At 41.9% G+C, this 18,195-nt stretch overlaps 1 protein-coding gene across 37 annotated transcripts in view; it reads left to right on the top strand.

Moving 5' to 3' along the window:
* The window catches only part of Synj1 (synaptojanin 1), a 76,818-nt gene extending 59,282 nt beyond the window's left edge, over positions 1–17,536 (top strand). For 7 of the 37 annotated variants that reach the window (XM_063270805.1, XM_039088691.2, XM_039088692.2 and 4 more), the window contains 9 exons: positions 2,382–2,591; positions 3,868–4,002; positions 4,609–4,647; positions 5,727–5,774; positions 6,775–6,813; positions 6,966–7,036; positions 8,943–9,051; positions 9,271–9,488; positions 14,623–17,536. In XM_063270805.1, coding sequence (XP_063126875.1) covers positions 2,382–2,591; positions 3,868–4,002; positions 4,609–4,647; positions 5,727–5,774; positions 6,775–6,813; positions 6,966–7,036; positions 8,943–9,051; positions 9,271–9,488; positions 14,623–15,417 — 1,664 coding nt within the window. In that variant the 3' untranslated portion in view covers positions 15,418–17,536. Of the gene's footprint in view, positions 1–2,381; positions 2,592–3,867; positions 4,003–4,608; positions 4,648–5,726; positions 5,775–6,774; positions 6,814–6,965; positions 7,037–8,942; positions 9,052–9,270; positions 9,489–13,157; positions 13,188–13,977; positions 14,017–14,622 lie in introns of those variants that run through there. The other 30 variants (XM_063270813.1, XM_063270811.1, XM_039088697.2 and 27 more) reach the window with 17 other exon arrangements.
* The last annotated feature ends 659 nt before the right edge of the window (positions 17,537–18,195 follow it).

The following is an 18,195-nucleotide window of genomic DNA, read 5'->3' as shown; positions in this document are numbered from 1 at the left end:
CTCATTGAGTCCTAGATTTCCTGTATGTTTTGGACCAGTAGCTTTTTCCGCTTTACATTATCTTTGACAGTTGAGTCGATGATTTCTATGGAATCTTCTGCTCCTGAGATTCTCTCTTCCATCTCTTGTATTCTGTTGGTGAAGCTCGTATCTACAGCTCCTTGTCTCTTCTTTTGGTTTTCTATATCCAGGGTTGTTTCCATGTGTTCTTTCTTGATTGCTTCTATTTCCATTTTTAATTCCTTCAACTGTTTGATTGTGTTTTCCTGGAATTCTTTCAGGGATTTTTGTGACTCCTCTCTATGGGCTTCTACTTGTTTATTTATGTTTTCCTGGAATTCTTTCAGGGATTTTTGTGATTCCTCTCTGTAGGCTTCTACTTGTTTATTAATGTTTTCCTGTGTTTCTCTAAGGGAGTTCTTCACGTCTTTCTTGAAGTCCTCCAGCATCATGATCAAATGTGATTTTAAATCTAGATCTTGCTTTTCTGGTGCGTTTGGATATTCCGTGTTTGCTTTGGTGGAAGAATTGGGCTCCGATGATGCCATGTAGTCTTGGTTTCTGTTGCTTGGGTTCCTGCACTTGCCTCGGTGACTTATTTCCTATAGCATAATGTTTACCTGATTACATTATACTTGGTAATTTATGTGTTATTTTGTCATTAAATAGTAAATACAATTGCACATTTTAGTTTATATTGTATGGTAAAAGTGTGAATTAGTATTTTGAGTGTGCAGTTTGTGCCAGAATTAAAGTTAAGTAGAAGTTCCAGTAAGTTCATAATTATACAAAAGAAGATACCTTCCAAAGGACTTCAGAAAGAGTCCAAGCGGCTCACAGAACTGAACCCATGGATAAAAAGGCAGTCAAGACTTTGGGACAAATTGCGTGGGTATTGTAGTTTTCTTACCATTATTTGAAAGTCCATTTTCTTTTTATATGTTATATGTGTGGCATAGTTTTATAGGATGTAGCTCTGTGATCAGTGTAGGTGAGGCCCTGGTTCTGTCACCAGCCTTTCTAAAAAGGCATACCTGACTCCGCACTGCAATCTAGTACAGCCAGGTTAAACATCATTAGGATGATCACAGCTAGCTACAAGTGTGTGCGCTCTGTGTGCCAGGTTACGTTGTTCCTTTTCTAGTCGTGACCAAATCCCCTACAGAAACAGGTTATGGAAAGTATATTTATTTTTGCTCACAGGTTTATATATTCACGTCATTTGCAGGAGTAGGACAGCCCTCAGTTTGAGGGGACCTGAGATGCTTTCAAATACTGTGTCTGGCAAAAGAATGAGAGGGATAACCAACCAGGAGATCATAGAATTTTCAGGCAACTTGGGGAACCCAAAGGAGATTGAAACTACAAACATCGTTAATGTAACCATGAAGATTTCATGTTTCTTCAAGAAGTGACACTCACAGACACGTGCAGTTGGCAGAGACGTGAGGTGTGGATGAGGATTGGTAGGGTTTATCATGCACAGGCAACAGGAGAACCTTAGCGAACATCGGGCACCAAACACAGAAGGACCAGATTGAACAGGGCTGAAGCAAGCCCCCGATCTTGGTGGAGTAAAGGGTGGAGCTGAGGAGCTGACTGAAGTGTTGCAGGGGAAGACCCAGAGGCCATATAGCTGAAGGCGGAGGCAGCCCTGTCGCTGAGGACAACACTGAGCTGTTCAGACTGCCGTGCGTGCTGTCCGTAGGACTTCGGGTGTGCAGAAGGGTGGTAGGGCCCACTTACTGTAGTGCTTTCTGCTTAGTCCTGAATGGCTTATTAGATAGTTCAGTCACTGGAGGGACAGAGGGTGGAGTTTTCTGAAGTAGGTGAGAGAAAGGGTGTCTCATAAACTCCTGGTAACAGCCTTAAAAAAACAGGACTTGGAAGGACGGCTAGTTTGTAGGTTATGGGTCCTCTTGCATGGGGTACCCTGACCCCACTCTCCAATCCTTAGGTAAGTGGAGATGAGACCTGATGGAAGAAATGGATCTATGCTGAGTGAAAGGCTTGAAATAGGAGACTTCTGGCTAAGGGTGTGTGACTGCCCAAGACCTCGTGGACTGTTAAGTTGGACCTGGGTTGGGCAGGGAGTAGAGGCATCACACAGAGCACATGGGCAAAGTTGGTTTCACTGCTGCTCAGTTAATAGTGCTTCCAGTCAGCAAGCTCCGGGTGCAGCTGCAGCTGAAGGGATGGTCATCTTTAGGTTCTCTGTAAGAACATTTGTGCTGACGCTAATCTTTATATTTACAAATATTTTTACACGCCTTTATGCTTACTCCCTGTGTGTTGGTGATGGCTTACTATTTGCCTTTTAGCCCTGTAAAGCCTAAGATGAAAAGTTAAAAGGTGCTCTCTGCTGGCCTTGCTTTCGTTAGGTGATGTCGACGACTACAGTGCTGAGGTGGAGGAGCTTCTTCCTCAGCACCTCCAGCCATCCTCCAGCTCTGGCCTCGGCACCTCTCCAAGCTCTTCGCCCCGGACCAGTCCCTGCCAGTCACCCACAGCACCAGAGTACTCCGCACCTTCTCTTCCCATCAGACCTAGTCGAGCACCATCAAGAACTCCAGGACCTCTAAGTTCACAGGGTGAGTGTTTTATTTGAAGATTTTGTGCGACTTTGTCAAGACAGTTTGTTTGAACTTTGGAGAACTGTTGTGTCCTCGTTTGCTCCCTGTTGCTGTGATAAGACACTGACTGTGATAGTTGGTCTTCTGTCAGCTTGACCCACAAGCTAGAGTTATCTGAAAGGAGGGAACTTAATGGAGAAAATGCCTCCAATAAGATTCAGCTATAGGGACTATAGTGATTCATGGGAGAGGTTCCAACCCGTGGTAGGTAGTGCTGTTTCTGAGCTGGTAGCCCTGGAGTTCTGTAAGAAAGCAGGCTGAGCAAGCCAGTGAGAAGCACCCTTCCATGGCCTCTGCATCAGCTCCTGCCTCCAGGTTCCTGCCCTAATTTCCTTCAATGATGAACAGCAATATGGAAGTGTAAGCCAGATAAGCCCTTTCCTCCCCAATTTGCTTCTTGGTCGTGGTGTTTCATCACAGCAATGGAAACCCTAATATACTGACCAAAGCCAGCATGGGGAGGGAAGGGCTTCTTTGCTTTACAGGTAATCAAGGGAAGCCAGAAACTCAGGGAAAGAATCTGGAGGCAGGAGCTGACACAGAGGCTTGCTCCCAGTGGCTAACTCTGTCTGCTCTCCTGTTCCTCCTGGACCACCCCCCAAGGGTAGTACCACCCACAGGGCCTGGTCCTATTAGTCATTAATCAAGGAGATTGGCCTGCAAGCCAATCTGACATAGTTCCTCAGTTGAAGTTCCTTCCCCCAGTGACTCTAACTCATATCAAGTTGACAAAAACTAATCAGCGCACATTGTTTTAACTGTGTGCTGAGTGCACTGTAGACAGAAGGTGGATTTCCTGACCGTAACTCTTTGTGAAAGAACTGTGCCATTGCTGCCACTGGATGGTTTGCCTCAGTCCTATCCATGTGGTCAGAAGTGTCTGTTTACAGCTGGTGATTTTCTATCCTACGAATCCGTGACTAATCGGGCTTTTCCCCTCTCTGCTGACCAGCAAGTTATGTATGACCTAACTCAAACAGTAAATTTGTCTCCTAATAATAGTCCTCCTCAGTAAAGCAGCCTGTAGCACCTCAGCCATGTAAAAGTCAGCACAGGGTAGCCCATGGTGCCCATGGCTCCAGAAGGTGGTCCCATGGCAACCACTGCTTTGGTTCTATTCTTTCTTTGATGCACAGAATTTTTAGAGGAGAAAACTGGGTCAGTGCATTACATGTGCGCATTCCTTCTCACTAGCACCGGCTTAGCACCTGACCTCACCTACTCACTCCCACAGGTGCTCCAGTTGACACCCAGCCAGCAGCCCAGAAGGAGTCTTCCCAGACCATAGAGCCCAAGAGGCCACCCCCTCCCCGCCCAGTTGCTCCTCCAGCACGTCCTGCCCCACCACAGAGGCCACCTCCACCTTCAGGTAACCAGCTACTCTTAGGATGCCTGTTTAACTTAAGGTTTCCTCCACTTCATTTAACACATTGTGCATGTTTTCTCTTCATCCTCTGGACTTTCCGTGTTTATGTCATTATTGCTACCTCTTGAGCTTGTCTGAAAGGAACGCTGGGGAGCAGCAAGATGGTGTGTCTATCCAGCGGGTTTCTCGAGCAGGGTCAGGCTGCCTCCTTGCCTTGCACAGGAGACACTTGCTTGCATTTTGCTACTTTGATGTGGTTGGGCATGTATGAAGTTCTTTGGTAAAACTAAATTTAATATTTTTTTAATTCCTCATCTGTAGTTTTACAAAGACAATTAACATTTATTAATTTCTGGAAAATGTATTTTAGAAGTGAAGAACATACATGTTTTTAATATGTTTTATATACCTCTTTAAATGTTCTCTTAGCTAAATGCAATGCCCACTTCTTGTGAGCATCTGCACTGAACAACAGCTCTGTGTAATGTCTAGATATTTACATATTGTACATGCTGTGTGCATTCATGACTATTAGAGCAGATTTTGACATTTCAACTCTTTATTTAATGTCATTCCCTTTCTGCTGCCTAATTTCTTATGAACTATAAGGGGCTAGGAGTCCGGCACCTGCTAGAAAAGAATTTGGAGGTAACCATTTACATTCACTATCCTGTGTGACTACTGGCTTATTGATATTTTGGAGTTTAATATTTTGTAACTCAGAGACAGTTTAAATCTGTTTGGTAAGCATCAAAATGTATGGCATTTATACTCCAAACTTCTATATTAGAGCTTAGTTATTCTGTGAGTATAACTAATAGACTATATCTTATTTTGCTTTTTTAATAAATCATCAAATTCTTGCCTCATTTGTTTATGGAAAAATATAACTTTTAATGAGGTAATTTGTGTTCACTATTGGATGGTTTTAAAACGTAATTTGTTTCATTCACATGAAAACTGCAAGTGGGCTGTACATTCACCAGTGTGCTCACCTGACATGTGCACGCCATGGATTTAGACCCTAGTACTTACAACCGCAAAGGGTAAACTGGCAGCCCAGTCTGAAGCACTTCTTGCTTGGTACACTTAGTAAGGCTCAAGAAAAGATGGAGACTGTACCAGTTCTTCAGAGCTTGAGCAGCTCTAACTAGTGTTCCTAAAGCCCTGGCTGTACAGAGGTCCTGGCTACCTCCATTGTTGGTCCCTGAGACACAGGGTCAGTTATGGAACTCACACTGCTTAGGTGAAGATTTTGATGACTTTGTAATAAAAATAGATAACTTATTTGAACAGGATAGCTTCTGTGAAACCTTTTCCTTTTTTCATTTATTTGTTTATTTTTGGGGTGAATTCTCCTGCTTTACTAGGAAACCAATCTAGAAAATAAATTTTGCAATGAACTTGTAAAAACTTGTACCATATCAGCAAACCAGTAGCTTATTTAGAAATCTGTTTCCATTTCTAGATGTCCCTTTTCATAATTCCTCTACAACCGCCTTACTCTGCAGCCACTAGTCCTCTAAGACAGAAGGGAATACACACGTCAGAAACTAGCTTTGAAGAGATGAGTGTCCTTTCAGTCACTCTTAGTGACTTTTGATCGATACCTTCCAAGAGACTTAAAGCAATAAAAGACCCTTCGTGCAAGAGTAGTAGTGTGCCTGCCTTTCATCCTGTGCTGTGGGATCTGAACAATATATAGCTTTTGTTCTTTTTCTAAAAAGGTGTCGGAGCCCCTCCCAGTCCCGGGGTTACTAGGAGAGAGATGGAAGGTAACAAGGCTTCTGCACTGTAGACTTGTTCTGTTGTCAGTCCATCCAGCGCTTGAAGGCACTGGGTCCTACCAGAAGCACCCTCCTTCCCCGTACATAAACCTTGTACTTTTCTCCTCTGTCCTTCTATGCTGTCTGTATAGTGTCCAGTGGCAATCCATTCAATGTCCCCGAGGGTTCTGTGTTGTTCATACCGAGTCCCATGTACTCAGGCTCCGCAGTAACTGTTGAAAGAACAACGCCTTCATTTTCTCTTGAACAAGTCACATGTTTGACAATGTTCTTGATTAAACTGAAGCTTTATAAGTTAGTAACTGTAAGTCCTTAGTGTTTTACAGATTTTTTTATAAAAGGTGCTTCTAAAGATCTCGATGTTGAGCTGGATTTGCTTGAAAGACCACTAAGTCTAGCGCCGCTTTGAGACTATCATTATTTATGGGATGTCGTATTCAATAGAACCATTGTACTTGAATTTCTTCTCAAAATGGAAAGACAGATATTACTTGCTCCTATCTTCTACTCTTTTTGTCCCCAGAGTAGTTATCTCTTCATCCCTAGGCTATCCTTCTACTGGGTTTGCACAATATTGTAATACAGCTGTAAATATGTGCATACCTGTCTTCTGTCTTGATGCTAATAGTCTCTTGTAGAGATTGGAAAGACCTCACCCTAGGATAACTTTATCCATGGTCAGACCTCTAGATGACAAGCTAAGCTCTTAGGAGTGGTGGCTCAGGAGCCACAAGCTATAAGGAGCACCTGACCAGGTCTTCAAGGTTCATGGACAGAGGTCTGTGAAGACTGTCACCTTAGTGTGACTCCCTTTGTCTCCCATGCAGGTCTCTAATACTCCAGTTTCTGTCTTTACCCAGAGCGTGGTGCTTGTTTTGTTGCTGTCTCCTTTGTCTCTGTGGGCAGTGAACCGAACAATCTGGTGATGCCGTGCATTGTGGTTTTACCATTTACTTATGATTGACTCTTTTTCTTTTCTGCTTCAAAGCACCCAAAAGCCCGGGAACAGCACGGAAAGATAATATAGGTAAAAACACTTGAATGTAGTTACTTCCCCTTAAAACTGGACCATAAAATAGACACTGGGAATAGAAGTACATGGCTTCTCATTTCTTTTTACTTTTTAAAAAACTCTCTTATACTTAAATATACACTGTGGTTGGTGTTTTTTTGTTTCAGGGCGTAATCAGCCTTCCCCTCAAGCCGGACTTGCAGGCCCAGGACCTTCTGGATATGGTGCAGCTAGACCGGTAGGTAACACCTAGCCTGGGAGGTAAGAGGAGTTTGTCCTAGGTTCCAGTCTACAATTAGGGTATTTGTTACCTTGGAGAGAATCCAAAGAAACCTCCCAGGCTTTGGTTCTTCAACTTAACATACGGGAATCGGTCATCTCCAATTACACCTCAACTCAACCTTTCTCATAGACTTGCAAATGACTACATTAACTGCTTTGCATAAAAATTATGTACTTAATTATGGTCACTAAATAAATATTTTGTAAAGTCTCTCAAAATAAATATAAAGAGCTAATGTATTTGAATAGCTGTTTATCATTTAAGCTATTAAATCAGTAGAAATCATAAGTTGTCTTTCCAGCTAGGTGTGATGGCACACAACTTTAATCCCAGCACTCAGGAGGCAGGGGCAAGTGGATCTCTGAGATTGAGGCCTGCATGGTCTACATAGCAAGTTTCTAGGACAGTCAGGACTATAGAGAGAGACCCTGTGTCACCCTACCCCCAAAAAATTATTTGTAAGGACTTTGATTAACATGAAATTGTGATAGAATACTTAAACTGTTTCTAGAGATACCAAAAATAAGATGGCTTGCAGTATTCTTTATAAATCTAAATCTTTCTGTGAGTTTATCATATGTTATCATATTTTCCATTATTCACTCAAATAAAATTCCTCTAACTTATACCAGATACTCGAAAAAGATAGGACCATAGAGATGGCTCGCTGGGTCAAGTGCTTGCTGTGCAGGTGTGATAACCTGTGTATATCTTCACGTAACCCATGTCATGGTGGGGGAGAGACCCAACAGTTTCTTCTGACATCTCTCTTGTGCCATGCATGAGTGCCTATACATACACACACACAAATAATGTTTTTTAAGTGTAGCTGAGGGCACTAGAGTAGAGACTACATCTGCAGAGCGGAGAACCTAGAATTACCACTGTGCTTAGATTGTAACTGTTTGCGTAACAAACCAAAGGTCCTTTTCTACATGAATTCTATTCTTTAAATTAGGATATACCTCAAGATAATTGTTACTCTCTATTTCACACAAAGGGAAGTCTGCTTGTATTGACTCTGCTGCCACGCTCCTCCATGTGCTTTGATAGTGCAGGGATAGGGAAGGAAAGTCAGGATTTGGGTGGGTTAAAAGCTGTCCTAACAGCAGGCCTAAGGTCGCACATCTGTATCCCAGCAGTAGGTGGCTGAGGCTGGGAAATTGCTGTTGTGAGTCCAAGGCCGCCCTGGTCTACACAGTGAGTTCCAGAGCACCTGGGACCGCAGAGTGAGACCTTTGCTTAAAACACCCAGGCCTAAACCAAAAACCTATACTAATTTCATCTTTTCATAAGTATATGGGCTTAGAGCCTTCACCAAACATACGAGAATAAAAAGCATTGTTCACCAATGTGTCTTCTGGCTTACTTCATTTAAATATTTAGATATTTAAGAATGTTATTTGATGTTCAGAACAACCCGGGAGGGTTAATTCGGAAGTCTCCTAGTGTGTTAGGATTGTCTCCACTGCTTATGCTCTCACAGCACGCATCGCTTCCTAAGGTAGCACTGCTCACAGTCAGGTCCCTCACCTACAGCTAGCCAGGCATGAGTCCTGTCATCCCAACACCACATCCTGTGTATATCCTAACACCCACGTCCTCTGTACGGTCTTCACCTTAATTTAAAATGAAGATGACTGAGTCAGATAAGTTATTTTGAGGGTTAAATAAAAATGTCTATATCATACTTACAAGAGCCTGGTACACAGTACACTGTCAAAAATAAAAAGGAAAGTATCACTGTTTGGCTACAAATTGAGAACAATTCAAATGGCAAGGTGGGAAATTATCCAGAGAATCAGTGAGACGTGAAAACATGGATTCTTCACAGAATCTAACTATATGTTTCCATTTGTAGACAATTCCAGCTCGTGCTGGAGTGATCAGTGCCCCTCAGAGCCAGGCTCGGGTGTCTGCTGGAAGGCTGACTCCTGAAAGCCAAAGCAAACCCTTGGAGACATCGAAAGGTAGGCACTGCTGGGGCACACTCAGCTCTGTGAGCCTCCTTTCTTCTTCCACCCTCCATAAAACCTAACATATCCAAACAGGATCTTTCCCCTGTAGCCCTAGAATTGAGGCTGTTTGCCATGGGAAAGGGCAACAACTAGAATCCCTCTGCCCGTTAACAAGAGAAAAACCATGGTGTTTAGAGCACAGCTAATGTGTGACAATCCTTGGTGTTTTAGGTCCTGCTGTCCTTCCAGAACCACTGAAGCCTCAGGCTGCATTTCCTCCGCAGCCTTCTCTGCCCACACCTGCTCAAAAGTTACAGGACCCACTTGTCCCCATAGCAGCACCTATGCCTCCCTCCATTCCCCAATCGAATTTGGAAACTCCACCCCTGCCCCCACCTCGGAGCAGGTCATCTCAAAGCTTGCCTTCAGACTCCTCACCACAGCTACAAGTAAGTGTCACTACTGAAGGAAGTGTCTCAGATGCCCACACTGCGTAGTGTGGGGCACAATTATTTTAATGATCAGCATTCATAAGAGTAAATAAGAAATTTTATTTTTGCTGCTTGAAAGTAATAGCATCTTGAGATGATTTTTTGTATCCTTTGATACCTAAAATGACTATATGCTGTTGATTATTCAAGAATTTTAAGGGTTTGTTTGTTTGCTTGTATGTGTTGCTTAAGTAAGAAAACCTCAGAGAGCAACGGGAGTAGTTAGGAGGTAATCTCAGGTTAGGAGGCAGAGGTAGGAGAGTTACAAGTTGAAGGCCAGCCTGGTCTACATAGTAAGTTCCAGGCTAGCTAGAGCTAGACAGTCAAACAGTTCTCAGTTCCCTTGATACTAAAGCAGGTTCTTTAGGAAGTTCAAGTGTTTCTTCATGCTAATTTGTAACATTTTAAATACATTGTTTGCTCTAGGCAGTTAGTTAATTAGATAATATAGAGGCCTCTTATTAACACTGAGGTGATGAGTTAGTTTGAGAGACAGGCAAACCAAGATCAGCTCAGTGTTTAGACATTGGCATGATGGCTAATTTCCTGCAGAGTGATTCTTCAGTGCTTCCTGACGTGAGCAGTGGCTCTCCTGTGTTGAGCTGGCACTGGGTCCAGAGGTTACAGTCATTACCGGAGTAGCTTAGCAGGTTTGGGTTTCTAAGCAAAAGGTTCATTCACTCACACAAAAACCACAGAGGAGCACATCCATTCATTAATGTCTCGTAGAAGCTTGGTCCATGGCCTGACATGTTGATGTCACGGGCATTCCGTGTGTCCTGTCCACAGCACTGCTGTGTGTCAGGCTGCTGTGATAACCACTGTAATTACATGTGATACACACACACAGACACACACACACACACACACACACACATAGTGTTCTATGTTTACATTCTGATCTAGTTTTGTTGTGTGCATTTCACTAAAGTTGATAAATTTAATAGGTATATTTTGCTGGCTCACAAATTCTTTACTTAAAAATGCCATCAAAGCCACATCAATGTGTAAGGTTTTAGAAGTCCATGATTTAATCTGAAATACTGTGTGTTGGCAGTAGCCTTTGAACACAGTTTATGAGTAATAATTTGCATTTTTGCAGATATATGTGTATATCACCCTAGTTGGCAAACTGTTTCAAACATATATCTCTGTTGCAAAGCAAATACTAAATAAAGTAGCTAAGATTAAGAGCCGTTCATTAGCAGTTTGCACTTGCCAAGACTATTGCTCACATTTGTGAACTCTAAAGAAAACAACAGAAATAGGAAAATGTTCTCAGACGATGAAATCTAAAGGTTACTCTGATTTTTATAGGTTAAGTAGTAGTGCTAAAGATATTTAATAGAAACCCTACAAAGAGTAATGTATCCTGTTCTTTTTCCTCTTCTCCAACAATGAAGACTTATCTTGTCCCGAAGGCTGAAGTCTTTTAAACTAGTCACTGTGAATGTTATCAGCGCTGTTTTAAGGCATCCATTTCAGATAGAAGGCACCACACACAACTCCATCCACTTGTAATGGCTTTAAGTATCCATAGACCCCTGTGAGAGCAGAACGGGGCTCTGCTATGAAAAGTTAAGCAGGAGCAAATGGCAAATGGCTAGAGACAACTGGAGGCTCAGGCGCTCCCCTTCTGTGGCCCGGCACTGTAATTGGCCGTGGAGATGACAGGAACCATCCTTTTCTCTGCTTGCCTCTTTGTTTCCCACTGAAGAAACAAAAGACTGGGAAGACAGCAGCCTGCAGCAGAGTCTACAGGTGGCATGGTAGACTGTTTTGGAGTGCCCCCCCCCCCTTTTGCGTGTGTACTCATGGTGTTGTACCCTCAGACGTTATTCCATAGAAGCCATCAACCTGGAGAGTTTGCGACAGAGTCTCTCAAGTAGCTGGGGTGCGCTGAAGAGGCGCGTCTGGCTGCACTGAGCTGCACTGAGCTGCAGGCATTCTCTGTGCTAAGATTACACCACTAGGCCAGTGATTCCCATGGGCCCTGGGCACTGAACCCCCGTTCTCTTGCTCGCTTGCTCACACGGCGAACACTTTACTGAGCTGAGCCGTTTCTCCGGCCCTGAATTGAATCTTGCTGCAGTCTACCCACTAAAAAGGACAGAGATCTAGATGCTCTAAGTTCTAGTTCTCTTTGCCTGAGCCATCCATATTTGACCCTAGCTTAGCCAGACACTCTGCCTTTCCAGGTCTTGTTTATGAGTCCACTGTGATGTAGGGTCACATAGGCTAGAGTGTCCCCTGAGGAGGAGTGTGATACTGAGTAGAACAGGAAGGCAGCACTTCCTGCACTTCTCTACCTTTTGAATTTGGAATCATAATAGTAATCATGCTGTTTTTAAAAAAAGGTACAAAATTGAAAAATTCTCCTAAGTAATGAGATTTTCCTATACATTGACTGTGTGTGTGTGTGTGTGTGTGTGTGTGTGTGTGTGTGTGTGTGTGTGTGTGTGTACAGTATATTCAGGTACATACCACTGATGAGAATTTTAATTGTACAAGTTTGGTATTTTATCACTATTTACTGAGTTGTTTGTTGTTTTGTTTAGTCTTATATTGTTTCAGAAGTGAATGTTTGGTAATTTCTTAAGTCTTTATTAATCCAGGCCCAACTCTATGGTGTATCTAAAGCATAGAGGAGACTTGTGAGCCAGCTTTACTCTGTGTTGCCTGCTGCTCTTTAGCTCGAGAAAATGCTGTACAGCCTTTATGTGGTGTAAGGGGCTACCTGCTCTCACTTCTAACATCTTAGTCATCTCACCGTGAGCTAAAATCTAGAGAGAGAGGAACAGAACAAAGGACAGCACAGTGACAGATGTGCACAGGGCACCGTAGGAGAGCTGAGAGAAGGGAGAACGCAAAGTTCATTTCAAAGCATCACACTAATGCATGTCAGTGGCAGGACACTGGCCACATAACATCCTAGGTCATCAAGATGGTGGGGACTGAAGTCACAGAGCATCATGTTAACGGTTGTACGGCAGTGGGAGGACATTAGCCACACATGTATCACTGGGTCATCTGTGTACTGGGGAAGGACTAGGGGCGGTGAGGAGGGGAGATACTAAAGTCTGTAATGTTTCTCTAAGATGTCACTGTTTACAAATAACCTGCAGTGTTAGAGTATCCAATTTAAGAACCCCAGATTGTTCTGATGCCATGAAATTATTGAAAGATTATAATTTAAGATTTAAACACCAAAAATTAGTTTCTTGTTGTACTTCCCAACTAGTAAACAGTAAGGGAATTAACTTTTCTAAACTCTTTAGAAAACGTGAGCAATATAGAGCAGGCCTGCATCCTGATGTTTTGTGACGATGAATGTGTGGTTGTACACCTGCAAAGTGGGATTGTGTACATTTTCTCTAGCCTTCCGAGTCTGAAACACAGAATAACAAACTGGCTAGTCATCAACCTAGGCACTGTTAAACATACACCGTGAGGTTACAGAGACCGGAACTGTGCTCTGACTGACAGTAGCACCTGCAAGTGTTACTGCTCTTGGACCCCACCTGTGACCTGGGGCCACAAGCTTTCTGAGGACTGACTTGTTGGGGCTGCGGCTTGGTGGAATTGTCCTAACTCTTTACTTTGATGTCTGTGTTCCTTTTCTCAAAGCAGGAGCAACCAACAGGGTAACAGCAGGTACCTGACTCTTTATCCGCCTTCCATGTGCTTTTCATCTGTCTCCCCGTGCATCCGATGTATGAGTCTTTTGCTTCATACATCTAGAGTTTCACCCATTTAAATCTCCTCGCTCACATTAATAAGTTCTATTATCTTGTCATAAACTCATATCTGCTTTTTTTCTTAGTACTTTGGGTTTTTAGGAATCATATTAGTTTTTGCTAATGCCTTTTCATTTTTTGCTTTGTTTTCTATGAAAATTAACAAAACTAAAAAGTATAATTTCAAAAACGCCAACTATTTGTATCTGACAGAACTACATAAATGGGAAAACCTAATTGTTTTTTCCTTAGGTTTCTTTTGGGAAATATTTTTTTCAGATGATTTTTTCAGATTCTTTTTGGTATGAAAGAATTGGTGATTTAGATTAAAATTAATGATACTTAAAAGCCCTTCCAGCACCTGTACAAGCACTACTGATGCCATCATGAGTTTCCAAATCTTGCTTGGATCATAATTTAATTCTAAGGGTGGTAATGTGGGTCTCACTGTAATTGGTAGTCTCATCTGAGCCCCGTTCACTCCAAAGGCTGACTTCCGGTAACCAGCCTCATGGTGAACAAAGGGATTTATGAAGAAGTGCAAATTTTTTATGGCCACGAACTTAACTCTGAACATTCCTCCGTGGCCAGTGCTCTCAGAGTACACCTGCTTTTCTTTCTTTCTTTTTTTTTAGAATCAGTGTTCATAGAAAATGGAATGTCCCCTTGCACTTTAAATAATCATTGGTTTTATCTGCCTTGCTTGACAGGACAAGGAAGGTCAGCTAAGGAAACTTACATTATTCAGTGAGTAAACTACAAAGGCAAACAAACTACCATTGAAAAGTAAAAGAAAGCTTTGAAAATTCACCTTTCCAAATACAAAAGGGAAAAATTCCATTTATAGCTTTGAATGTATGAATATACTAATAAGTTAGCTTTTATTCATAAAGTTGAATTTCTATAGGGAATTTAGACGACACATATCCTCATAGATGGTGTTGGAAGTTTACTGTGTGTGTTTACCCAATGCTTTTACTATATGTTCCTTTAGTTTGTGTTAAACTCTAAAATAACAGAGCATGAGCAAACTCATAATTTTTTTTAAATTCTCTTTTTTACCATTTCAAAAACAGAATGGAAGAAATTATCCTATCACATTTCTTTGAGATTTAAAAAAACATGGATTTACTTAGTTATGAATTCTTAAAGAACATAATTTTACCAATTTCACCCTATTTATTAAACCACCAAAGCAAAAATTCTATACAGGTACTTTTTAGTTTTTGAATTTATATAGTTGCTTAAAAAAAAGCAGAAATAATAAAAAGAGAAAGAGAAGAGTATTAATGAATAAAAAAAAAAAACAAAAAAAAAAACAAAAAACCAATCATTCAGTGTTCATTCTTTTCCAGGTAAAAATAAATGGAGCTTGTGGTGTCAAACAAGAGCCAACATTGAAGAGTGACCCATTTGAAGACCTCTCACTTAGTGTGCTTGCTGTATCCAAGGCTCAGCCTTCTGCTCAGATTTCACCTGTTCTAACCCCAGACCCAAAGATGTTGATTCAGTTGCCTTCTGCATCGCAAAGTAAAGTTAACTCTTTGAGTTCTGTAAGTTGCATGCTAACCATGCCTCCAGTTCCAGAGCAAAGCAAGTCACAGGAAAGTGTGGGGAGTTCTGCAAACCCATTTCCCAGCCTGCCTACCAGGAACCCTTTTACAGACAGGACTGCTGCCCCTGGAAACCCATTTAGAGTTCAGTCTCAAGAATCAGAGGCAACTTCTTGGCTATCCAAAGAAGAGCCTGTTTCTAACAGTCCTTTCCCTCCTCTCATGCCTCTCAGTCACGACATGAGCAAGCCTTCAAGTTCACTAGATGGTTTTGAGGACAATTTTGATCTGCAGAGCCAGTCTACAGTAAAAACAAGCAACCCCAAAGGATGGGTAACATTTGACGAAGATGAAGACTTTCCTACAAAAGGAAAGTCAAGGTCGGTTTATCCAGACTCCCTGGGTAATACAGCAGCTTCATTTGATGATGACTGGAGTAAAGGTACAAACGTTTCTTTCTGTGTGCTGCCAGCCAGAAGGCCACCACCTCCACCACCTCCTGTCCCTCTGCTACCACCTGGCACCACCTCATCTGCAGGACCTAGCACAACCCTGTCATCTAAGGCATCTCCCACATTGGACTTCACAGAAAGATAATGACATGGAGGGAAGGGAGTTTCTCCTGGTGTGGTGTGACTGTTTGTTTCTGTTTGTCAGGGTAGACCCAAGAGAATGGGGCATTAATTAGTTGTTATGTGCAATAAATAATCAGTAAGTGCACTGATATCTATATAAAATACCACTAGAGGATGTGGACAAAGCTGGAGTTTGTGTATATCAGAAATAGCAAAGACATCCTCTTAACTGGAGTTCTGGCCTTTCTCTTCAGATGAATGGAAGAGAATAGGAACCATTTTTAAAAGTGCTTAAAACTACTCTAGAATAGTCCTTACTCAGATACTCACATAGCAATCACGTAAAGCCCACACAACTGCAGCTGACAGTACTGCCAGCCCATTGTGCTGTTGACGATTGGTATTCGTGGATACTTACCAAAGAGCTTCCAGAGTTCTGGTGAGATTGCTTTGAACGGCATTACTTTAGCCAAAAGGTCTGTGTATATATACACTGTGTGTGTATGTCTGTATGTATGCACAAACACACATGTGTACATCCACATACTTATAAAATCTGTCTTGATATAATTCAGATCAAATTTTACCTAACAGTTCTGACAATGTCCTTTTTTTCAATATCTCACTATCAAGAAGCTGGCTGCCACTGGGTGTGCTTCATTACGTCACTAACTGCCTCCCAGAATGGAAGGGTCAGTCCCTTTACAGAGCTGCCATCTCCTGTTACGCTGCACCTCAGACCTTCACATTCATCCTACTACCTTCCTCCTCTGGTATGCCTTTCCCTGGGCATTTACAATGGGCAGTACAGACGTGGTCAGTCATGTGACAGATACTCAAAACAGTAGGCACCTGCCACCAGATTCCAGGAGGAACACTATCAGTGTGCTCCTTTCTCTGCACAGCCCTTTCCCTTCAGACCTTTCTGTTTGCCAATTGCCTGGAGCTTTGCTCTCAGCTGTTGAGTGGTCCGAATTAGGAACATGTCCAGTATAGGTTCTCTCCCATGTAAGAGGCTACATAACATATCCATGATGCTGCTTTAAGGTTTTAGAGGCTATACCTCAAATTAGCTGTGGATTTTGTCTCCTGCACTGCCAGTATGCAACTGATCTTGCATTTATTAATTTTGTGAAAAAATACATGGAATTTTTACAAAAAAAAAAAAACAAAAAACAAAAAACAAAAACACCCAAAACCATAGTATTTTGATATCATTAGGTAAGCCAGTCAGAAAATTCCCTAAGCTATTGTTTTGTTGGTTGTCAGTTGAAGTTAAAATCATCCTTACCCATTAAGACTTAATGTTCTCTTTATATAAAAAGAGTTCCATGCTTACACCCAAGTTCCTAGTCTACATGAACCTTTAAAGATGTGTATTGTGAGATTAGAAAGAATTTATGGCTGCCCTCACCTCTGTAAAAGCACAGCAGACTGCATTGCACTTCTATCATAGAGCAGATCTGTTAGGACAGAGCACCTTTGCAAATGCTCAGTGTTATCAAACCCTGTATTTATAGAAGTAACTCTCTGCTACAGCCGTAACTTGCTGTTAGCAATAACTCTTGTGAGTTTTATATTGTGCTTGTTGGGGTTCTAAACATTTCAGCAGTAGTAGCTTTTAAACTGCAGTATTACTAGAGCAGTGTACTTCAAAATGTGAATTAATTTGTGGAGATTGTGGCTGTAACATCTGTGTGAGTAGTGTGTATGGTATCCACTCCCCATTAGCATAATCCATTTTAGGAAACTGAAGCAGAGTGTGGATTGCAGCCCCGAGCAGTGACTCCCTCGGGTATAAACCACTGTAATGTCTGCAGAGCAATAGCTCTTCCTTATCAGGAAGTCTGGTAGCTGCTGAAACGCACAAAGGAAGTTAAAGTTTGCTACAAAGAACTCAACATTGTGTGTATTTACCAGCTCTGGTCAAAGCAGAAAACAGACACTAAGAATCTTTGTGAGTCTCTGTTCTCTCTAGTAGATTGCTGTTTATATGTATGTAAGAGGTTTATTGCTTATGTGGCATACAGTATTTATAACTATATACTTTATAGAAGTACAGTATTAAAGTCGCTGGTATACATTCTGTACATATCCTGTGAAATGTGCTGTCATATGAAATAAATATGTCTTTACCACTAGCTGACTTCTGTACTTTTTTTGTGTGTGTGTGTGCACATCCATGTGCGTGTGCATTAGTGTGTGTGTGTGTGTGTGTGTGTGTGTGTGTGTGTGTGTGTGTGTGTGTACATAATATATGCAGGGAATAAGATAGTTTATTCTGAAGCCAAATTTGAGTGACCATGGCAGATTTAGGTTACCCCAAATTCCATGTTTTGCCATGGAAGCAGTTTCGCAAAGTTTTATAGCTCTATAGGACAAAGTCATTAAGTCATGGCAAGTTTAAAATACATTGGTGGAAATGCCAGAGAGGCACTTACATCAAGATGGAGCTTTTCTATAGGTACCAGATGCTGTTTGATGACATTCCCAACTTTTGGGCTAGTGAAAGCTACATTTATAGATTTTAAAGGTTATAGGGGCGTTAGTTCTGGCCCAGAGGAGGGCAGTGGACGGCTGTTCCGAAAGCTAAAGCTAACAGAGACAAGGTAACCAGTCTCCGGACCTGCAGAATCCCTGTCTCTCCACATCACTGCAGTTTTAATTAGTTACAGACACAGCTTCTTCCCAGGAATTTCCATTAGCAAGTAAAAAAGAAATTTAATGATCCATCACCACAAACAAACACCTCACCATTTAGCCAAGCTATGAGTTTGAGATCAATTCAAAGCACAGGTTA

This window comes from Rattus norvegicus, chromosome 11 (assembly GCF_036323735.1).
Source record: "Rattus norvegicus strain BN/NHsdMcwi chromosome 11, GRCr8, whole genome shotgun sequence".
Taxonomy (NCBI): domain Eukaryota; kingdom Metazoa; phylum Chordata; class Mammalia; order Rodentia; family Muridae; genus Rattus; species Rattus norvegicus.
Note: the sequence above shows the minus strand (reverse complement) of the source record. Positions and strands in the feature narration are given on the sequence as shown.